This window comes from Eleutherodactylus coqui, chromosome 3 (genome assembly GCF_035609145.1).
Source record: "Eleutherodactylus coqui strain aEleCoq1 chromosome 3, aEleCoq1.hap1, whole genome shotgun sequence".
In the NCBI taxonomy this organism is placed as follows: Eukaryota; Metazoa; Chordata; class Amphibia; order Anura; family Eleutherodactylidae; genus Eleutherodactylus; species Eleutherodactylus coqui.
This window is the reverse complement of record NC_089839.1, coordinates 257,219,483-257,243,838: the sequence shown is the minus strand read 5'-3', so window position 1 is coordinate 257,243,838 and position 24,356 is coordinate 257,219,483. Positions and strand designations below refer to the sequence as shown.

The 24,356-nt window shown below is 42.6% G+C and overlaps 1 protein-coding gene across 7 annotated transcripts in view; it reads left to right on the top strand.

The window, feature by feature from the left end:
* The window catches only part of KYAT3 (kynurenine aminotransferase 3), a 67,801-nt gene extending 44,767 nt beyond the window's left edge, over positions 1-23,034 (top strand). For all 7 annotated transcript variants that reach the window (XM_066597327.1, XM_066597328.1, XM_066597325.1 and 4 more), the window contains 7 exons: positions 1,901-2,021; positions 3,779-3,855; positions 6,003-6,092; positions 10,257-10,443; positions 16,343-16,416; positions 17,251-17,337; positions 21,347-23,034. In XM_066597327.1, the coding sequence (XP_066453424.1) occupies positions 1,901-2,021; positions 3,779-3,855; positions 6,003-6,092; positions 10,257-10,443; positions 16,343-16,416; positions 17,251-17,337; positions 21,347-21,400 (690 nt within the window). In that variant the 3' untranslated portion in view covers positions 21,401-23,034. The remainder of the gene's footprint in view (positions 1-1,900; positions 2,022-3,778; positions 3,856-6,002; positions 6,093-10,256; positions 10,444-16,342; positions 16,417-17,250; positions 17,338-21,346) is intronic.
* Positions 23,035-24,356: the final 1,322 nt, after the last annotated feature.

The following is a 24,356-nucleotide window of genomic DNA, read 5'->3' as shown; positions in this document are numbered from 1 at the left end:
CAACCTTAACGAGAAATTGACCTCTCTCCTAATGGATCGGGAGGAACTTTTTGAACGTACCTGGGCTTCCTGGTATGAATACTCCCTAACTATGCGGATCTGGAACCCCAGGGCCTTAAACCAAACCCTCCCCAGCAATCCCAGTCAGTCTGTTAGTGTCTCTTCTATTCCCCCTATTTAAGGGGTAGTAGGCCAAGTGAAACCATGAGGTTGGAAGAATTCTACGTTTCATGGAGTCACCCAACTCCTACCCACCCCATTTTCCCTTTGTGTTTTGACCCCAGTTTACCCTGTTTTTTATTACTGCAGTCATGAGCTTAGGAAATTATTCCCGGATATATTTCTTCCATAATGGTGTAGGGAAGTACAGTGGTGCCTTGGGTTAAGAGTTTAAAGGGGTTGTCCCGCGGCAGCAAGTGGGTCTATACACTTCTGTATGGCCATAATAATGCACTTTGTAATATACATTGTGCATTAATTATGAGCCATACAGAAGTTATAAAAAGTTTTTTACTTACCTGCTCCGTTGCTAGCGTCCTCGTTCCCATGGAGCCGACTAATTTTCGCCCTCCGATGGCCAAATTAGCCGCGCTTGCGCAGTCCGGGTCTTCTGCAGTCTTCTATGGAGCCGCTCGTGCCAGAGAGCGGCTCCGTGTAGCTCCGCCCCGTCACGTGCCGATTCCAGCCAATCAGGAGGCTGGAATCGGCAATGGACCGCACAGAAGAGCTGCGGTCCACGGAGACAGAGGATCCCGGCGGCCATCTTCAGCGGTAAGTATTGAAGTCACCGGAGCGCGGGGATTAAGGTAAGCGCTCCGGTAAGCTTTCTTTACTTCCCTGCATCGGGGTTGTCTCGCGCCGAACGGGGGGGGTTGAAAAAAAAAAAACCCGTTTCGGCGCGGGACAACCCCTTTAATTTGTTCCATGACGAAGCTCTTAACCCAAAACACTCTTATCTCAAAACCATTTTCCCCATTAAAATGAATGGAAACGCCTTTAATCTGTTCCGGATTGTGAAGCTCTCCCACTGATTTCAATGAGGATGGCGTTGCCCCATTGAAAGCAATAGTACGCCAGCATCCCTGCAGTGATTTTCGAGCTGCAGTAAAAAAACAAAATATATACTCACCTGTCTGCCAGGGCTCAGGTGCGCCTGGCCGCCGCTTGTTCTCCATGCAATGCTCTGAAATTTTTCAGCAGGCGGGGATTAAAAATGCAGGAAGAACAAGCGGCGGCTATATACGCCTGAGCCCCGGCAGTGGCGGACAGGTGAGTATATATTTTTTTCTACAGCTATGGATGATTTTCAGGGAAGGGCTTATATTTAAACCCTTCCCCGAAAATCACTGCAGGGGTTGTCAACAGGCCATTGCTTTCAATGGGGCTACCGGCAGCAGCGGCGGCCCCATTGAGAGCAAGGCTCTTAACCCACGTTTTTGCTCTTAAGTCAAAGCAAAAATTCAGGAGAGAGCCTGCTCTAAAGTAAAACAGCTTGTAAGTTGAGGTACTCTTAACCCAAGGTATCACTGTATTTTGTCTCTAACACCTTCACTGGGTACGTACAACATTCTCTTAGGGTCAGCATCTCCCTTGATATGTTTTATACCAAAGGCTCTCCTAATATTGACTGCTTTGTTTAATCATTTTTGTATGTAACATTATTCTATACAAAAATGTAATAAAATTCATGTGAAACAAATAAGACTGTAACGCCAGTAAATGTAACACCACTTGAACACCCCAATGGCCGGATAATAAAAGAGAACTCTAGTGGAAAATTAAAGCGTCTTATTAAAGTGAATGACAACACTGTATTTTAAACTGATTAGTCTAAACCGGATATGAAGTTCATGTCAGGGTCCATAAAATATGACCAAAATGTCATTGACTCTTTTTCTAGGTGTACACAGAAGAAGAATTGCAGATTATCGCGGACCTGTGTATAAAACATGACACACTGTGTATCAGTGATGAAGTTTATGAATGGCTGGTGTACCCTGGAAGCAAGCACGTAAAAATAGGTAGTGAATCCCTACATGAGTATATTTAGAGGGTTTCTCCAAATTCTGTTGCATGACTTTTTAATAGATAATCAAAATAAAAGATCTGGTCCTGGAGCTGCACAGCCTCATCATTTTGTGGTAAAAGTTGTTTTATTACATAGGATGCATTCACACGGGCGACAGTTGTATTTTTGTACGAGTTTTATGTGTCAGGCAAAGCACAAAACATCCTAAGGGCTCCTTCACACGGGTGCTGCGATTTTCGTCCGTCTGTGCATCAGCCATTTAAGTGCCCATTTAGACGGCCCGGGTGCACCTAGTATACAGTTTGGCGGGGGAAGAGAGTTTAGCTCTGCTAAACTCCTTCCCTTCGCTCTTGCTGGCTGTCTGCAGTGGGAGGGGGCAGGAGCTAAAATGCTAATATCCTGCCCACTCCTTTTGCCGACACCCGGCAAGGATCGGAGGGAAGGGGGAGGGAGTTTAGTAGAGACGCTGCTAAACTCCCTCCCACCTCCCTTTTCCGGAGTCTATGGGACCGGCAGAAAAGATAGGTCCAGAATATGGGGGCCGAAATGTGCACAATATACGTTACCTTTGCTGGCCAGCCATTTTTACGAACTGGAAAATCGCCTTTCTGCATCAGATGGTCGCGTATATCGGCCCAGCTGTGAAAACGCGTCCGATATACGCACGTGTAAATAAGCCCTAAGGGAGATGTCTATGTATGGGCTACTGATTCACTCTTTGCTGCTGTGTCTACATATCTAGTCCTGCTGTGTTTGAAGAGAAATGAACACATCCGTTTGGTACGGTGTTGGCCAATAGAGCAAAATGTGATTGTTCTCAGTGAAAGAAACCACGTAATCTTGTAGATATACTTTTTTATGGTTAACAAAAATACATAGTGTTATAGCGAGCTTGCGAACCTACTCAGGGTTCTTCCTCAGGCCTCAGTAGGTTCGAAAGCTTGCTGTAACATCATGTATTTTTGTTAGCCATTAAAAAGTATCATATCTATAAGATTACTTGGTTTCTCTTACGGAGAACAATCACAGATTACTACCAGAGACCATCGGTGAAATCTTTTAGGGTATATCCACGTGCTTCAAATTTTTTTTCTGAAATGTCTGCAATCTGCAACGGACCCAGTCCTCTGAATGAGGTGCAGAAATCCATTCACATGCTGCACAAGCAGCCTCACTCAGATGTATGGAAGGGATTTTTTCTTTTTTTCCAGAAATTTTTGCAACAAACGTGCTACATGTAATTATTTTCTTATAATATTGATGGTTGTGTAGATTAAAGGGAATCTGTCATCAAGGATCAGCACTATAAACAACAGAGCAATGGTGCTTATAGTTTAGAGGAAGTGGAGTCCGGGGAGCCTCTTTTCATACTCCCTGCAGGAATGGGTCTGGGAATCCCTCGGCAAGGTGAGTGCGCGCACAACAAGCTTGACTCTTTTCAGAGCGGAGTGCGCACACATTCCCTTTCATCTCTTTGGAAGCATTCACACACAGCCTTCTAAAAAAAGAGTCAAGCATGTTGTGTGTGCACTAATTTTGCAAGGGGCCACTGTAGGAACAGGGGAGTGGGTGAGTATGAAAAAAAGAGGCCCCCTGGACTCCACACCGCCTAAACTATAAGCACCCTAACTTGGCTTCTAGTGCTTCTAGTTGATGACTGAGGGAGATGGCCAGGTACATTGCTCAGCAATCTCCGGCAGTACAATAAACTACATTGGAGTTACTTTTTTTGTTTTATTTTTTTTTTAGCAATGCTGCCAGGTATGTGGGATAGAACAATAACTATTGGAAGCGCCGGGAAGACATACAGTGTAACAGGATGGAAGGTAAGCATTGCAAGAATATATTCCTGTTTTTTGCATGTCAATGTAACTTTATTTTATTATTCACTTGTTTTATGCTATTTTATCTTAGTATTTTGTTGTTTTTTATTGTTCCTTTGCACCCAAAACTAAATTCTAAAAGTTTTTAAACTCCAACATATATTTCAAGGTGAATCCAGTGGAGTTATGAGAGAAGTCAATAGCATAAAGACAAAAGATCAAATGCATTATAGAAGTTCTGTTTTGGCTGATATCTAGAGATTGGTGGTAAAAGCATTAGAATAGACAAAGGTAAAAGCATTAGAATAGACAAATTTAACATAGCTTTGTATATACAGTCATGGCCCCCACACACCTTCAATAGCTGTCCGCCTCTCCCAACTCTGGCACACAGTTCAGCTGAGCATCCATGTTTTTTGTGGAGAAGGCTGCAACCAGACCGATCTGGTGTTGCAAGTGAAAGGATCAGATGTTGAAATTCAGTAAATCGGGTTCTTCCTTCTCCCAATATCATTCGATGACGGAAGTTGAGAGTCCCCCCCCCCCCCCCCATACACATGAGTCATGCAGTCCTGCCCAAAATACGTGGGTTCCAATAGCTAAAGTCTAGTGTGTATTGGGGAGAGAGGTATGGTTAGTGTGGTAATCTGCAGAAGTGATGACCATGAGTTATGGATTTCTTGGGGTAGAGGTGGATCCGTTGAGTGGTGAACTTTGCAGTCTTTTAGGATGTGAGAAGATCATGCAATAGTATTGAGTTCATACCATAGATGAAGGAGATGATGATGATGCAGATGTTTCTAAAGAGGACTTATCAAACTGACAAGGAAAATGGGTTACATTAATTAAACCTCATGTCAGCCTTTGACCTTCGGTGATAGAGACCGCCCATTTGACAGTAAACTGATGGGGAAGGGGGCTGAAACAAAATTAAAATTGTAATGGAAACAGCATGGGTGCAGATGTGAAGGTTAGCGCCCCGTTTCTCTTGTCGGAAGATGTGACAGGTCTTTAAGTTGCAGGCAGGGTTATAAAGATACAAGGTTTAAAGACAGAGGTAGGTTTCTAAGATTTGAGACAATTTGAACTTCTTAACAGTACTTGATAACTTAGGTGAGCAAAAAGGTATTGGTAAAAGGTGACTAATTCAATTTTATTCAGATTCAGCTTGAGGAAGAGAATAGTACGGAATTTGGTATAGTGACTATGTAGGATAAGGTCCTCAATTATAATGTCCGCTATATTAGAAATCCTAAAAATGGGTGGGATGCCCGTGACCTGAAGTATACTGTAGTTAGAGAAGTGCAAGCTTCTAGGCTGGAATGGTGTGGGGGAGGTATGAGAAATGGAGAATATACTATTGGAGGATATTTTAAAGCATACTTTAAGTTTTTTTTAAAACCTTTCCAAAGCAGCCCAGCTCTTCATTGGCCGTGGCTGGTTGTTTGCACCCTGTTGGAGCTCTATTACTTGTTTCCCATGTAGATTTTCCTATTTTTCTGCTGCCCTGCTGTTTGCCATCCACCTATAGGTATGGGGGGGGTGCCAAGCAGCCATTCAGCTGCTACTATACTGGCCAGGACTTCCTCTCCATCACTTTCCATGCTGCCTTGCATAGCCCTGCCCCAATCAGCTGCAAGGCCCTGAATGCCCACCCCTCTGTAGCATGTAGTAACAGTGTCTCCATGTCCCTGTTACTAGAAAAGTCAAATGCCTAATGAGAGGCAGTGGATTGCAAAGGTCCTGGAAGGGCGACCCCTGGTGGCAGTCACGTCCAACTTGATTTTCAGTAGTAAAAAAAATCAAAAAACCTTTAATGCAAGTAATATTCCAAGCTGGATGATGCACACCTGGGCTGTTAGAGGGGTATTGCTTGTGTGAAATGTTGATGTCCATTTACGTTATTCTATCCAGTACCCATGAACGTTTGATTCTCACATTTATCTGTTTATTTCAGAGGATGGTTTTGACAGAATTTTTCCTTTTATACATGTGGGGGTTTTGTTTGATAAGAGATGGCAAAGTCTCATTTGTAGGTGGAGTAATCTTTTAGAAACTAGGAAATCCTCGTCAAACCTTAGTGATTAAGTCCAGAGGTTTTGCTAAAAATCGCTTTGAATAATGAATAATTGTCTAAATCTTTCTTCCAGCTTGGTTGGTCCATTGGCCCTGCACATCTCATCAAACATTTGCAAACTGTTCAGCAGAACTCTATATATACCTGTCCTACTCCGTTACAAGTAAGTCGTACGTGTGCTTAAAATGGTGACACAAGATCCCGAAGTTAATAAAACCTCAAACCGTAAATCCAGTTACAATTCAATAATACATGCCCAGATTGTGCTAGTATAGTAACTGCTGCCAATATATTATATTCTAATGCAAGCACAATCTATTGTAGTAATATAGTATTCAGATGTCTTTGTATATCCAAACTCTGTATTCATTATGTACTTTCCTTGTATATCAGTTCATGTAAATGGTCTTTATGGCTATGTTCACACATAGTGGATCTCAGTGTGGCTCCGCATCAAAGTCTAAATGTAACACAATGGATTTCCCTCATATGAATAGGTGAAATCAATGCTGAAAATCCACAGCATAAATTTTCATATTGCGAATATAAAATCAGTATTGCGGGTCCGTTTCCAATTTTGCAGATTGTTTCCACGGAGTGTGGATGGCATTCCTTTTAAATCCCAATCCAGCTACCCATTCTGTAAAATGTTGTTGTAAAATGCTGTGGATTTTTCGCATCCAATTTCACTTTGGAAAATCCCCAGCATTTCTGCCCTGTGTGAATATACCCTATTAGGGACAATTGCATTAAAATGTCACGGTCAGATGTATGGAGAATTTATTAAAGTGTCTCTAAACTTCTATAAAAAGTTCTGAGGTCATAGTAACATGTCAGAAGTTTTGATCAGTGGGGGTCTGGGTGCTTACACCCACATCGCTTGTTAAAATCAATGGACAGAAGTGCTCACCTGTGCACTGTGCCATTTCAGCTACTTACGGCTTTGTTCAGAGTTCTCTTCGGGCTCCAAAGAAAGTCTATGAAGTGCATACACTGCTCTCAGATGACAGCCAACCGGGCACAGCAGTCAGATGAGCGGCGCTTCTGCCCGTTTGTTTTAGCGATCAGTGGGGGTCTCCATATTTAGACCCCCACTGACCAAAGCTTCTGACACGTCAAATAGCACTACCCCTTGGCCTCTTAGAGTGTTCTAATTCTATAAAATTACCTTTTAAACATAGAAAAGTAAAACTTTTATACGGGTGGCTACATCCACTGGCATCTCGCTCAACTCTTCGAATAGGCCAACTTTAGGAGGAAGAATTCTTGGAACCCCTAAATGAGATTCCATGAATTCAAGTACATCTTCCAGTAATCTTGTAATACATCACACTCCCTAAACGTGTGTATGACTGTGCCCAAAGTGGTTAAATATTAAGGATGATTCGCTGAGGAGGGTAGACCCAGCGTGTAAACGAGAAGTGACAAAATTCATTTAAGTCAAATTTATTTTGAGCACTCACGATAACCAGCTAATATGTCTTCACTATCCTCCGAGTTCAAATCTGGAACATCTAGCATCCTTTTTTGGATGGTTTTCTCCCGTAAGTGTAATGTTTAGTAGCTGTACAAACTAAAGAGCGTCTTCAGTAACTAGGACATCTGGGCCAGAGCTTCCAAGTGGTTCAGAGAGAGGAGAATGGTCAGGCCACTGAACTGGTTCCTATCAGCGTGGCGCCGCTGGTAGTATCTGAGATACGAATTTACCAGTGTGTTGAAAGCTAACCGCAGCTGCAAAAAACATACAAAAAGTACCTTTGCTCACAATATCCGAAAGAGTATTTACACTGCGTGAAGCCCCCAGAATGTCGAACCAACCACCCTGCACTCCAAGCCAATCGCCGGGTTGTAGTCATTCAAGGTTAACCACCAGCTGGCATACACTAGCTAGCTGGCCAAGTAGGGAAGGGCCCCAGTCCATCAGGAGGATGGACTGGAGGAATAGTGGGATTAGTGCAGAAATACGGGTATTCACTTTGATACTAGCTACTGGGAGACTTTATAAGATCTGCACCAATTTGACGAAGACTGTCTCAAATCCAAACCAAGCCATCACCGCCCACAAATGCCTCCACTTCACTGAATCGAAGGCCTTACCTGATTAGAAAATACAAGAGTCAGTTTCCCACAATTAGAGTACTCCAACGCAAGATTAGTGCAGAGTCACCTAAGGTTCATATACCTGCTCTTACCTGGCATGAAACCAGATTGATTAGCATGTATAATTTTCTTAAAAATTGTATTAATGCAAAATGCTAATATTTTAGCTAGAATCTTGGCGTCCGTATTTAAGAGGGAAATGGGGTGGTAAGAGCCATAGTCTGTTGGGTCTTTCCCTGGTTTTGGGATCAAGACAACTAAGGCCTCAAGCATAGTAGCTGTCAACGTGCCATTCTGCAAGATGGAATTGTAGAGTATCAGAAGTCTGGGAGCTACAAATGTTAAGTTCTCAATTGAATGGTATAAAAAGAATATATCAGTACATGAGGACTTTCTATTAGGGAAAGATGCAATGGCATCTTCTATTTCATCCTCACTCAGTGCTCTTCAAGGTTAGCCACACTACTCTGGGATAGTTTTGGGAAAGTAATATTAACCCTTACCAAGCCATTTTAGGATTCAGGGTTTCCTAGAATGCTTGCAGCTTCTGCCTTTATACAATGGTGCCATCTGCTGGCTAAAGCCAGTACCTACATGCTGGGACATGTGGTAGAGCCACAGTCAGACATCTTCCCACATCAGAGGTGTACAGGCTTCAATGATTTTGTCAGAAGACGTCCAACAGTGGACCTGAAAGGATTAAGGTAGGCCTCAGGCTATTTATCCAAAGGAGTCTACAGGTAGAAAAATTTGGTATAGAAAATAGCAAATATCTGGTTAATCAATATAGGGGCTTTTTACCAGCAGCACCATGAACAGTTACAATAGGGGGGAATGCTGTGTCCCCTCTGAGTAAGTAAGCCAACAAATGGTCATTTTTATCACTTGGTCAAATATACGGTGCTGGGAGTAGTAAAGTTTCTTTATAATATAGTCTATACTGATGAACAACCACTGCTAGCAGTCATCAAACTACTAAGGACGATCTGTCCGTCCGTGCGTGAGTGAGTTGGTTTGTGAGTGACTTACATAATTTGCCCCTGATCACATAACTGTGATGTCGTCAAGGGTCCTTCATTCGCAGGCATATTTTTATATTCCACACCACCTCTGCTTGAGCCAGCCCAAACAACCAATCACCGTGCATCAGCCAACCCAAATAACCAATCACTGTGAATCAGGCAACTTAAATAACCAATCACCGTGAAACAGTTAACCCAAACAACCAATCAGGTTGCAAATGGTGTGGAGGTGGTGTGGAATTTAGTAATACGCCATTCCCAGTGAGGGATTTACATACTTTGCCTCTGATCACATGACAGTGATGTCGTCAAAGGTCCTTCATCCCCAGTGAGGGAGTTACATGCTCTGCCCCTGATCATATGATGGTGACATCATCACAGGTCCTGTACGCACACGGCTGCTGTCCGGCTGGGTGTTCGTTAGTATTCCATAGCAACTGAGTTTGTAGTTCGCCTGCAACCTGCACAAGGATACAGGGCCTTTTTAATGTCATCACCGTCATGTGATCAGGGGCGGAGCATGACAGTGATGTGATCACAGGTCCTTCATCTCCAACAGTGTGCTGCTTCTGATCCCTGTTGGATGGGATGAACAATGTATGTAACAGTGCTGTGTGTGTGACGTGCATGTAGCAGAGCTGTGTGGCACATAACACAACCAGAAACACTGGTACTATAATTTCCTAATTATTACTAGTATTTACGTATATACTAATACAAAGATCTACAAAGGTAGGTACAAACACCACTTCCCAGCAGAATACAGACAGGCAGATTGCTATACGTCTGCTGGCAGTGACGTGATTTAACATTTAGTACTCAGTCGCTGTTGTAACTGACTTCACCTAACCTGCTATTATAAAAGGAGCTGCAGTGACCACGGTTACAGGCGATAAGTCAACTGAATTTTGCTTGCCATTGAATTGCCAACTTAAAAAGTTTTGCAATTGAATGATTAGTTTTACTGTATATCCAGTGTATATGCCATATATTGGTCACTTTTACATAATGATACTTCTAGCTGAGATCACAGAGGATGTGTTCTACTTTTACAGCAAGTTTCATTATACACACACAGACCCTCGCAATGATTTTTTGTGTATGTTCCCCTACTGTGCACTCATTGTTACTTTGCAAGGGATTTTTAGCCTAGAGACCTGCTGCACGGTCTCGCCTGTCCCTCAAGAACTTTGTGTCACTTGCAGGAAGCCTTGGCCCACGCTCTGTTCAAGGACTTGAAAAGGATGGATGAGGCGGAATGTTACTTCAATGAACTACCTCGGGAACTGGAAGTGAAACGTGACCGCGTGGCTCGTCTACTTCAGGAAGCTGGGCTGAAGCCGGTCATACCACAAGGAGGATATTTCATGGTTGCTGATGTTTCTGTACTAGGTAACAAGTGTTTTCCAATACATATAAAATAGTCATTACTTCACAAGAGTGCAAATGCAAACCAAAGTAAAGCCACCTGAGCAGTCGCATGGCGTCCACACCGCTGACGCTCAGGTGTTGCTGCCGTGAAATGGGGATTTACGTGAGAAGCTGTTAATATTTTTATAGCACCAGCATAGTCCACAGCACTGTGCAAACATTATCGCTTAGGCCAACTGCACATGACCGAGTCGGATTCCGCATACGTGAGCCCGTAGCGCAATCCAACCCTGTGCTCGGCCGGTATCCGCCAGACGTACCTGTCATTTTCTTCTTCTTTTCTGTACTGCAGATGGTTCGCACAGCGAGCCATCAGACATACGCAGTACAAATTTTATTTTATTTTTTTAACCCCCTACTTAAAGATTCATCACGAGGACAACAACTTTTTAACCCTTTTAAGGACCAAGCGCAGTAAATATATGGCGCTTGGTCCTGGGCTTTAATGCCCGCCAATAGCAGATGTACGGCGCGGGATTAAAGCCTATGTTCCTGCAATCAAGCAGGTCGAGTTGTCAGCTGTTAGTCACAGCTGAGTACCCCAGGGGAGAAGCAGTTTTTAACCACTTCTGCCTTCTCCTTTCCTGGGTACACAGCACTCAATGTGAAAGTGAAAGTACAACTTCCACTAAGCGACCCACTGATCACGTGACCGCCGGGATCCCCTGTTACAGCAGAGCTGCAGTGTCCTAGCAGTCCCTGATCAGCTCTGCCAGTGACTAATATCACTACAGGGGGATGGTTTTTCCTGTAACTGGGGCATCCTATGGATGCATCAGCTACAGTGGAAAAGTGTGAAATTAAAAAAAAAATTTGAATGACTCCAGAGGTCTTATATGACGTCATAATGGTAAAAACAATAGTTCCAAAAATAAGTAAAATAAAATTACAGAATTAAATAAAAATATATATGCATAAAAAAGAGAATGACCCAAAGCCAACACAAACAAAAACCATCACCATATTCTTCCTGTAATACAAAACCATACATATTATATATGAAAACATCTACGACAAAATGAACCCATTCCCATACTATGTTAGCCTAAATATACTAATTAAAAAAAATTAATAAATGAATGTTAATCTTTTTTTTCTTTTTAGCTTGGTGCCCCCAATAAAACTAAAAAATTGGGAAAAAAATTCAGTGAAGAAAATATATAAAAAATTGCCCTATATGTCACAGAAAAAAATACAGCAAAAATAATTTTGGTAGCTAAAGGAAAAAAAATAGGGCAGTAAGACCACCACATGGGTAAAATCCCTAAAAAGTGTCTGGTCCTTAAGGTACCAAACAGCTTGGTCCTTAAGGGGTTAATAGAAGCTAGTGCAGCAACTGGCGTATCCTCATGGGTTCAGCTTCTCTCACCCCTGGCGTTTAGCTGTTATCAGGGGTACAGCCAGGGGAAACCTAACATTACACCCTGGCCCTTAAAATGAATGGCCATCCAAAGCAGCCATCCGTTCTGATATAAAAAGGTGGGTCCCAAGTAGGGAACTGCCTCCTGGGATGTCCACAGGACATATGAACCAGGGTTGTAATAGTGAGACAACCTTTTTAATATGTCAAAACTTGTAGAATTGACCTTCTCCCTTTCCTTTTTTTTGTTCTTTTCTCTTGAGGACCAATTGATCTGGTTACTCTGTGGTGACCCATGCTCCGTGGTCACCAAGTTTGCAATCCTTTCACTCGCCTACAAATGACAGGGTTAGCTATAGTTACACGTTCCAGATTTTGGTGCCGATTCAGCATCAAATTCCACATCAATTCTGGCAAACCGCTTCCAATGTAAGTGAATGGGGTTACTACAGCCCCATTTCTGTGCATTGGAAATTTTCTATACAAATTTCCATCCATGATATGTAAAGAAAGAAGGGGGAAAAAAAAGTATGCAACATAAGTTATGTATTCGCCTCGGATTCTAAGTGCAAAATGCGAGAAATAGCCCCACTGATGGCAGCGGGTCTAATCCTAGTGCACATCTGCGGTGCATCTTTGGCATATGTGTCATAGATATCGGAGCATCAAAATTGGCTTTCTGACCGATTCTTTAAAAAAAAAAAAAACACATAGCAAATCCGCCAGGTGTGAACATATCCTTAGTGAGCACGGCCTACCAGCTTGCTTTCCTGCATTCATCTTTTGCATTCATTGCATAAAGGGAATTGTTCCCAGGCAGAGACGGAAGGTTGGATAGGGCTGTTCCAAAGCAAACAGTTATAGAGAGTTTTGTGTCTTATCCTATTGAATAGGACTTTCGCCGCACAGCAGATGGCCCTGCAGACCGACATAAAACAGTATTCTGTCTTGTTCATAGAAAGGGCACTATCATATAAGCATCTTGCATTAGCTTGTATCAATTGAGTGCTTGTCACTCTTGTATCCTCATGGTATGAAGCGTGGTGCACATCCAGGTGACCCAATTTTCAACAACCTAAAGTAATCCAGAGATTGTCAGTGTAGGCTTGCACACGGAGAACGGTATGTACATAAGGAGCAGATTTGTGCTGTGCTGTCTCACTCTGTGAATTCCTAGATTGGCCTGTATGTCTGTGACGGAAGAATACAGAACGACCAAGTACTAGCACTAACCCTTCTGGTTGAAGAGCGTACTGCTGCCACCCGAGCCCCCACTGTCAATGACTCCTGATCAGACAACATACGAAAATTGTCGAGCGCATATTACAAGATCAAGATGTAGTTGTAGTTACTATTTGTTCCAGATACAAGCAGAATTTTGCAATGTTTTAGGTGAAGCCCTTTTCGGGTGACCTTTGGTCGATTTTCCCCGTGCTCCTCCGCAAGCTTGAAAAAGGGCTACGTCAAAAACTTTGCAACTTCTGCTTGCATCTGGAGTAAATCATCACAGCCTTTGTACTTTGATCTTTTAAGTGTGTGTTCACCATTTTTTTCTACTTCGTAAGCTTGTAGGCCTCGGCCACAAAACAATCAGAATAGTTCTTCATTCTACTCGGATGCGCTATATTTTTTGTTCCTCCAGGTTAACTAGTGGAATCGGGTGGGACTGAGTTGAACATTGCATAAAAACGTAGCATTATCTGCTGCCATCTAATGGACATCTATGTGATACATATTGGTGCATCCAATATACTAAACACTACACCTCATTTCTAGTGTATGTTACAGGGATATTCCCATCTCTGCTTTCCATGGCCGAAATGGGAAAACCCGGAAGCTGTATACCGAACACTTGTCAGAAAGAGTCGAGGAGTTACGGAAACGACGTAGTGCACTGTGGGTGACTATGTGCTGTGGCAGTGGTTTCCTTTCTTGGCTATGCGAAGCTGAGATGAAAGTACCCCTTTCAGGATGTGTTTACACATAGCTTATTTACAGAGGATCTTTTCAGCTGCAGGAAATTTGCATTAAATAAGCTATTTGTGAACACAAAGTAAATACAAATAGCAGTAAGTCAGCTCATCCAGTCCCGGATAAATTCCCAATGTGTTCCAGCTGGATGCCCGGAAGCTCTAGTGGACGGCTAGGAGAGGAGACCTCCAAAAAAATTGCAAAATCCAGCTCCAACTTGATGAATAAAAAAAAAAACGTAACTTTATTATGGCATCTTTAAAAACAGTTCTGACGGGAATCAATCCCCATCTTGTGTTCAAGATTAATATCCATTACGCCTCCTGGAGGAGGAATTACTTTTTTATTTCCATAACTCTTTAGAATATACCTTTTTATTATTCCAATATCCTATCTTGGCTAAGATATTGGCTGAAGCTTATTGTGCAGTAGCTAAAAGGGGGAGGATTTTAGTTTATTTAACAGTTTCAAAATCCAATCTACTTAGGCCAGAATATGGGCTGCGGGTATATCCATGACCATATAGAACAATGGGCTCTGTTGCGAGCTTCCGCAGTAAAATAGAACATGCATTGTTCTATTTTCCACGAGCGGGTTTGGTAACTCCCACTCACTAAAGGGAGTGGAACTGCGTAATCCAATGCATATGATTGATCCGCTTGTTACCACGCATCAAACTCTCTTGCGGAATCTGCAATTCCTATCCAATGGTGAGACCGGCCTTAGTTGAAATAGAAAGCAAATACGAAACGTGGTTCAAATAGATGTTAAGTAATTGTTCTTGGCACGAGAAACCAAATAATCTTGTAGATATGATACCTTTTAATGGCTAACAAAAATACATAATGTTATAGCGAGCTTTCGAACCTTCCTCAGGCATAATAGAAAAGGTCCGAAGACACATACATATCTATACATTACAAGGCACAGACATGGTGTGATTAATTTGCACTTAAAACAATACCAGAACAAGATGAGCAGAGGAGTAAATACTTAGCCCATTGATCAGGGATGTGAAAGTTTTATGGTTCCTAAATTGGTGTTAGGGGGTCACCAGGCCAGAGTGTTATCTGTGCTATAGATTTCTCTTAATCGCCAGTCAGGCATGAAGCCTCTTGAAGAATTTAGGCCTGTGTTGAAAGTGTCATGGGTGGTTATAAACTTGTACTCCCAAATTCTTCTGCGATGTTGAGATTTATTCACACAAAGCTTATTCAGTGCAGGTTTTCTGCAGCTGAAAAGATCCGCCGTCAATAAGCTACATGTAAACACAAAGCTTTCATACAAAACGCAAATGTGGAATATATGGTGCATATTATTGAGTGCATGACATGCAAGGTGAAGTAGGTTGTACTACATAGGTGCAGGATATCCGAAGATCCTGAGGACATTAATAACCCTGCTGATGGAAAGAAATATATATAGAGATGCCAAAGACTTTGTAAATATATACATAGGGTACTATGGGATTGAAAGAGTTAACCGGCCCACAAGAAGAGGTGATAGTAGAAGTACCGTATTTTTTGCTCCTTAAGGGGAGGGTCAGTGCGTCTTATAGAGCGCATTTGCTATTTGTTTGCGCGATTGTGCGAGCAATCGGGAAAAGAAACTCGCGATCACTTAAGTGAGCAGTTCTCTCTCCTTTTAACTATCACCCGTACGTACCGCTGATTGGTGGTAAGCGCCAGTGGGAACTGCTGCTGCTCCCCCCTTCCACCAATCAGATTTTTCCCTTCCCCCTGCCGTATACAAGTGCCGCTGTGACACGGAACTCTAGTGTTTCAGACCTCTGCTGCGCCTTCTGCTCCGTCGCCCAGTACTATCCCCTGCACTATCCCTGGGTGGGTTCAACATATTTTCCCCCTATTTTCTGTCTCTAAAACGAGGGTGTGTCTTATCATTCAATGTGTCTTATAGAACAAAACATACAGTAGCCCCTCCTCCAGGAGGCGTATTGGATATTACCCTTAAATACAAGATACCCGCTGGGTTTTAGCTTCAATAAATGTGCATAATGTCATTTTTAACTTGCATTCTGTATGATACACATGAATTGGTTTATATTATACACATATATAAACATTCAAGTAGAACATGTGACCTTGGGTGTGCGGCTTTTTTAATTGGTCTTTATTTGCTTTTAATATTGTGGTGTTCTCGCTTGTATGTCTGCCACGATTAAGAGGGGTCACGCTGGAAACTAGGAGGGTATTGGTGCCAGTCAGAACAGTTTTTAAAGATGCCATAATAAAGTGAAGTTTTGTTCTTCATCAAGTTGGTGCTGGATTTTACAAACTTGTTTCGGAAGTCGTCTCTGTCTCCAGCGTGTGAACACCGCCTAACATAATCTATCACTGTAGGTTTCTTCCAGTGGGTCTTTTGTTACTTTTTTCCAAGTATCATTGGTCAGTAATTGCAGGGTGAAGACATTATGGTTGTGATCATGGGAGTTGGGGTGAGGGAGATCTGTAGTGAATTGGTAGTTAATAAATACACTGAGCTCATTTCTTATTTCCTGATCTGTTGAAGGTGTGGACCTTTCTGATTTTAAGAACGATGAAGCTTACGATTACAGATTTATAAAGTGGATGATAAAAACAAAGGTAAGTAAAATAGCATGAGTAGGCTCTTATGTAGCTCTATGACAGTCGTATGTACATGTATGAATGAGGTTCCGGTAGGCTGTAAAGCTCCATTGCTGCCTTGCTAATAGTCTATTGCTGGTTTTAGAGATGTTTCTACATCTTCTAGGTCAGGTGGGTGTGGTATTAGGTGTGACGTCCTTAGTCGCACATGTGGGTAAATATCAGGGCTATTTTGCTTGGCCTGATACTGAGTTGAGTTGCTGTTGATTTTGCAGTCTCTTTGGCTGGGATAGTCGCCAGAGCTTGGTCCTGGACCTCTCAATTACCTGTGCATCTCAGAACTAAGTATTGCGCATGTTTGCTATCTTATTTTTGGTTTCTTGTAGTATTCCCCTTTCCCTGCGTAGGGTCAAGTAGGGTCCGAGGCCAGCAGTGAGGGCCGTCCTTAATGGGGCGATCACCCTTTTTTTAGGCAGGTTCCTCCCCCCCTGTTTTAGTTATATCTGGACAGAGTTTTGCTTATTTTTGTTCTGTTTTGTTTTATCACTATTTGTTTGCAATTGTGGGAAATCTGCAGGTGACAGATCCTGGTTGGACGTAATAAGCTGATTGGCAGAGATCCTAGAAGGTAGAGCCCCTCCGATTTACTATTGATGGCCTATCCTGAGGATATCAGTAGTTTACAACTGAACAACCCCCTTAAGTCGAAATTTTCAATTTTGTGTGGCATTTGCCGTTTGCTTTATATTTTCACTAAATTCTTTATCTGAAAATAGTGTAGCAAGTGTATACGTAACTACGGTAACTTTAAGAGTAAAACCTTTACAGTAATCTCTCTGCAATCTGTTATAGAAACTTGCTGCTATCCCAGTAACAGCATTTTGTGGGCCAGAAGCTAGAAAACAATTTGAAACCTATATACGGTTTTGTTTTATCAAGGTAAGTCGATAAGTATATTAGTTTTTTCAGATCTTCAGACTTCAGGATATGAACCTCCATCTGTACCCCTATTGATGAGATTGGAATATTGTTTTCCATGTGAGGTCAGCGTGAAACGTGATCTACCACTATATTCACATTGAATGTTAATCGACTCCACTGAAACATTCGCGTACAAATTGTCATGCAGTATATTAACACTCAACCCAGAAAACTGTAAACCGCTTACAAAGGTCTAAAAGAACAAAAGGAATAATGCTCACCTTACTGTTCCCCCCCTGCCACCCCTCCGTCTATGCCTCCCTTGTTCCCCTGCCAATCTGTTCTTCTGCTCCAGTGATGACACGTAGATATGTGACAGCGGTAGCCAATCGTTCGCTGTTGCAGTCATATGAGCATTGGCAGTGGGGCGGGAAATGGAGAAAAACTCCCAACATACACACAAAGCATGTCCATAGAGGTCCATTTCTTAAAGGGGATGTCCGATTACCAGACAACCTCGCCAACAAACTGAAAGATACATACCCCTCCATGGCCACCGGGATCCAGTGCTGTGGTCTCGGTAGTTGTTAACCCCTACAGTCTAATGGTAGCAGAGGCCAAAAGAGTCTGATTTCCATCCCCATTCAGCTGGTATATGGTAGTATACTGTAAAGGAAAAAAAAGTGGCATTACACAGTCCAATGAAGAAAAAAATGAGTACCATGTGGCTTTTTTTTTTTTTTAAACACTGGAGCCGTTAGGTGATAGATGTTACTGAATGGCATCCTTTACATGCATCTACTAAACATATATGTTACGAATAGAGATGAAATTTGAAGTTGCTGGGCCCCAATGCAAGATCTGTTACAGGGTCCTCCAACTATCATGCTTCACTTTATAGTACTGGTCTACTCATATGGGCCCTCTAAAGTTGAAGGGTCTTGGGTGTCACCACACTCTTTGCACCCTCTATGCTTATATCCCTTGTCATGAGGCTTTCACAATGTATGTGTTAAATGGATGTTGTTACAGCCTTTGGGTGTCGAAAGTTGCCGTTGGGCATCTGTCACAGCCTCTGTTTAAGACCTCATGCACACGGCACACGTGGATTCCGCAGCGGAAGACCCTGCGAGTGTGTGCGGAAATGATTTTTAAACGCTTGGCGGTGATCGTGGATGTAATTTTTCCGCGCGCATGTATGTGGATGCACTGCGGATCATCCGTGCTGAAAAAAATTGCGAGCCCAAAGTGACTGCCTTCCCCCTCCACCTCCCTGCTTGGTCTCCAAGAAGCAACCAGAGAGGTATCTGCCTACAAATCCGCAATTGAATTGCGGATGCATTACAGATCGCTCGCTTCCATAGAGATCAATGAAGCCCATCCGCGTGGAATCCGCGGTAAAATGAAGCATGCTGCGATTTCTTTTCTGTACAAAAGATACACAAAACAAATCCGCATGTGTGTATGGAGGTGCCGACGCTCCATGATTTCCTATGGGCGGTTTGACTGCGCAACTTCTGCGTGGGTGCCGATTGCAGATTCCGCAATTCAAATCCGCCTATGTGCATGAGGCCTTACATGTATGTCTGGAGCTTTTCCCGGGGAATATGCTGAACATAAAAAAAAAATGTGTTCAGGCCCTTTATGATATTTTGTAAAGGAAGTCTTTTAGCTCCTTTTGGGTGCAATAAACTAAACTTATGGGCTCATAGGAGCTGCAACGTGGAGTTCAGGATGTAAGTATTATACTTGTCTTCCCCGCTGTTCACTCGCTATGCTCTGCAGAGAATCTCGTGAACTACATGGCACATAGATTGAGAGAAGTAGTCCTCTCCCTCTGCGCACGCACAAGTATTCGCTACCTGCAGTGGAAAACTTCATTCCGGAAATCCGAGTATCTAACATGAATTTTTACGTGGATTTACTTTTTGAATTTTTAGTGATTTTTTTTTTTTAAATTTTTGTTAGATTTGTGGATTTTGCTGTGGGATATTCCGCTGCATTTTGCAAAATGTTCCAGTGTGTCTGAAAGCACCCTAATACTCACATCCCCAGACTCAGCAGGTCCGCTTCTGTGAGGCCAGAAGTTTAGTTAATGGGGCTCATAAGTGCTGACAGACGGCCTTTAACTTAATAGGGAACAAATTATTGTAATTTGAGGAAACTCTGTACAACAGGATGCAGCTAAATATCTATACACTTGGAAGCTGTTGCTCCTTTATACAGCAAAACTATCCTATATGTTGTGAAAAATAAAGTATACTCGTGTATACTAAAGGGACATTCTTATAGAAAGTATAGTTTAAAATGCGCCTCTCATGCAATTAAAAATGCTCTTAAAGGGGTTGTCCCGCGAAACAAAGTTGGGGTATACACTTCTGTATGGCCATATTAATGCACTTTGTAATGTACATTGTGCATTAATTATGAGCCATACAGAAGTTATTCACTTACCTGTTCCGTTGCTAGCGTCCTCGTCTCCATGGTGCCGTCTAATTTCAGCGTCTAATCGCCCGATTAGACGCGCTTGCGCAGTCCGGTCTTCTCCGTGTTGAATGGGGCTGCTCGTGCTGGAGAGCTGCTCCTCGTAGCTCCGCCCCGTCACGTGTGCCGATTCCAGCCAATCAGGAGGCTGGAATCGGCAATGGACCGCACAGAAGACCTGCGGTCCATCGAGGGTGAAGATCCCGGCGGCCATCTTCGCAAGGTAAGTAAGAAGTCACCGGAGCGCGGGGATTCGGGTAAGTACTATCCGTTTTTTTTTTTCAACACATGCATCGGGTTTGTCTCGCGCCGAACGGGGGGGGGGCTATTGAAAAAAAAAAAAAAACGTTTCGGCGCGGGACAACCCCTTTAAGTTTAATTGAAAGTGGACTTGCTTAGATACATAGGCAGAACATCTAATAGTTTAAACATCAGAATTAACCAGCACCGATACAACATAAAAAGAGGGTATGAAAAACATAGCATATCAAAACATTTTAATGAAAAACACAATAAAGACAGTAAAAATCTAAAATTAATTCCCCTTGAAACCATAAAACAAAATTCAATAATGAAATTAAGACGAAAAGAAATGTTCTGGATTTATCGCCTTAACACCCTAATGCCAAATAGCCTAAACGAAGTGCTAGAGAAATTTTAAAGAATACTGAAATAAATAAATAAATATATATATATAAAAAATAGAGACATATATAATATATATATTTTTTTAAATCAAAATAGCAATTTATTATATACATAATTATTATATACATATTCTTCTAGTATTATAGAAACCATTTTATATAAAATGTATAAGGCACAAATAATATTTTATTGAAACAACTAGATTTTTTATGTTATGATAAAATAAAAAGCTATCAATTCATTTGATATAGAAATACAATAAACCAAACCATCAATCAGATGAAATAAGCGGACGAAAACACTTAACATAACAGAACAATAAAATTAATTGAAAAAAACCATGGAACACATGAGAGCTCCGTAGATTGTCAGGTGACTAACAAATCACCTCCCCCTAGAAACCCCCCCCCCCCCCAGGAGAACAGGTTGAGCATCCCACAATGAGAGTAACCACAGTATAGAAGTCTGTATGCACACTATTGTCTATATAAACTTGATAAAGACACTTTAGTGTCGAAACGCGTTGTTTTACTAATAAAAAATATTAGTTTCTTCTACGGCGCGGGATCTATTTTTCTTTTCACCCGTATAAAGGGACATTCTTATGATACACATTGGGTGCCTGTGCACACATTTAGTGTGTATGGCAGGAGCTTAGTCAGTGTACAATGTCTATATTAGAAGGCAGCATTCCTGCAAGTCCGTATCAGACCATATAACAAGCCTTATAGCAATGACTGTTTGGGGGGGGGGGTTGCCCCTCATCAGTGTGCAGTAAGTTGCTGGTTAGACTCCACTGCAAAAAAAAAAAAAAAAAAAAAGATTTTGATTTGAACATTACTTACTCCATTAACAATTACATTTTACACTAACATTTATTTTTGCTTCCTTACAGCGAGACGAAACAATAGACGCTGCTGAGAAGATCCTGAAGAATTGGAACAATTGAAGACCCTAGAACTAGAATCTGCAGCCTTTATGTTTAATCCGTTTATTAATTTTTCAAATAAAAGCAATAGAGATAGATGCATATAATGGCCTACGTATCGAGTATTACACTGCAGTTCGCTCCGCTGAGTACCCTGGCCAGGAGATCTAAACCAGATAAAGTCCATGGATGAAATTGTGATTGCTGCTGAATAGAGATGAGCGAACCTACTCGTTTCGAGTAATTACTCGATCGAGCACTGCGATTTTCGAGTACTTCAGTACTCGGGTGAAAAGATTCAGGGGGCGCCGGAGGGCAGGGGGAGGCGTGGTGGAGCGGGGGGTAGCAGCGGGGAACAGGGGGGAGCCCTCTCTCTCTCCCTCTCCTCCCATTCCCCGCTGCAACCCCCCACTCACCCACAGCGCCCCCCGAATCTTTTCGCCCGAGTACGGAAGTACTCGAAAATCGCGGCGCTCGGGCGAAAAAGGGGCGTGGCCGAGTACGCTCGCTCATCTCTACTGCTGAATCGTCATGTAATGGGGTGTTTATAAGAAGAGGCCAACCAGTACAGCGAGACCGCCTCCTGCATACATTTTCTACCATATATAGCTTTTATTAATTGTACAGCAACATTTTGATGATCTTTAGCCTCAGGTTAGGTTCTGTTCACATCTGCGATTTGGTTTCTGTTTTAATGCATCCCATAAACAGATTCTGAAACAAATGGAAAGGTTCCGTTTTATTTATGAATCAGTTAGATTGGCCCATCCAACACCAGAAACAATATTACCCTCTGCTTCTATCAGTTTGCCATCCATTTTTTTTTTTTTTTAGTCAAATAGATACAATGTAATAAAAAAGAAAACAAAAACGGAAGGAAACTTTCTGTCAGGTTTCTAGTTGTGTATTTTTTGGACAGAAAATCTAGCACTGCCATCTATTGTCTCCATGAAAAGAAACAGGAACTTGACAGAAGGGAGACAAACATGAGAGCTCTAAACCCCCCTCCCCTCCCCCCTCCAGTTGTAATCCATGGGAAAGTAAATAAGTGTCTCCATTTTTCTGTTTCTATGATGGAATAGAAGAATGGAAACCATAAACGTAGATGTCAGTAGAGCCCAAGGCCTTATTCACATCACTAAGGCTGCCTGTCCATGGGCGATGATCGCCCGCGAATCACGCTCTGTAAAGCTTTTCATAGGGTTGCTATGGAAAGCGCAGCGCCGACATCCACGAGCGGAGAATCCTAGCGATTCTCCACTCGCGGAATTTAAATCGCGACATGCTGCGATTCTCTGCAGTGAGCCTATCTATTCTTCCCCGTGGTAGTATATCGCTAGCAATATTCCGCCTTGGCCGTGGACATGGGGCCTAATTGTACTAAAAGTAATGTACACAAACCATTCTGGTATTTTCTCATTAATCCTAGAGGAAGAAATCCATAATAGTTGCAAAAAGTGAACCTGTTTAATTTCTATTCCGTTAAAATCTTCTCTGCTTTAGCTGCAGTGTGAATGGGGCCCTGCACCGTCTAATGGGGCCCTGCACCGTCTAATGGGGCCCTGTCCAGTCTAATGCCATGATTTTATTTGTACAGAGTCTAATGCAATCATTTATTTTAATACAATAAAAATAAAATAAAACTATAAATACGGCCTGCTGTGTGTTCTCTACATATTGGCTCTGTCTGCATTTCCCCTCCCTCCTCTCCATCAGATCTGCGCAGGTGTTGCAACCAGGAGCAGCAGAGAAAGCGGTCATCTAGGTAAGTATTAGAGATGAGCGAACCTACTCGGCCACGCCCCTTTTTCGCCCGAGCGCCGTGATTTTCGAGTACTTCCATACTCGGGCGAAAAGATTCGGGGGGAGCCGTGGGTGAGTGGGGGGGGGGGTTGCAGCGGGGAGTGAGGGGGAGAGGGAGAGAGAGAGGGCTCCCCCCTGTTCCCCGCTGCTACCCCCCGCTCCGCCACGCCTCCCCCCGGCGCCCCCCGAATCTTTTTACCCGAGTACGGAAGTACTCGAAAATCGCGGTGCTCGATCGAGTAATTACTCGAAACGAGTAGGTTCACTCATCTCTAGTAAATATGATACCTGGAGAATGACTCTCTCCTTCAATCAAAGCGCTGCTATAAGCTAGAAGGGCAGTTAGAGTTGTCTGTGACACAACAGAAGTTTATGTTCTTTTTGGTAATGCCTTTCTATAAAGTGGCCAGTCCCTTTAATCTCGGTCTATTGGAGAAGGTTGCTGAACCTACCACCACCACTGAGGCCTCAGCATGGCCTGTGGCACTGCAGAGGTATTGTTTCATCTTCCTTATTTACATAGTACCTTTTTTGCCCATTCTGACCACAAATTGGTCCCTGAAGGTGCTCAAAGTAAGTCTGCTTTCACGCGGGCTGCAAAATTGTGCGATTCTCTCGCAATACGACGGTGCCACAAGTCACATGTATGTGAAGCCCATGCTTTCCTATGGGTTACTTCACATTAGTGATATTTTGTAGCATGCAACATTGCAAGAGAAAACAAAGCAAGGAGATAAGGCAGCACATGGAAATCAATCTTCTTACCAGATGCTATTTATAAAAAAAGGCCTTTTGTTTTCTATTTTGGACTACGAATAAAAGTCACGGCTGGCTGAATATTGCCGCAATTTGCAATGTTTTGTAGCCCATGTTTCCCTGTGGAGCCTTCATTTGAGTTGCATTGCAGGAAATCAGTAAGTTTTCCCCTAAAATAAGCCCTAGCCCAAGCAACACTTGTAGTCTTCGGATGCCGCTTCCTGGTCAGGGGGTCATAAATCCTGCCTCTAGGAAGTGCTGGCTCTTATTGACTGAGCCGCGGCGCTCGAGAACCAATCACAGCCTGAAATTGCGGGAATACAGCTGCAATTTACTTGCGGTGATATTGCTGTCATTTGTGTTAAAGAGGCCTGATGCAGAGGCGAAAAGCTAGCACTGAGAGTAGAGAGGTTGAAGA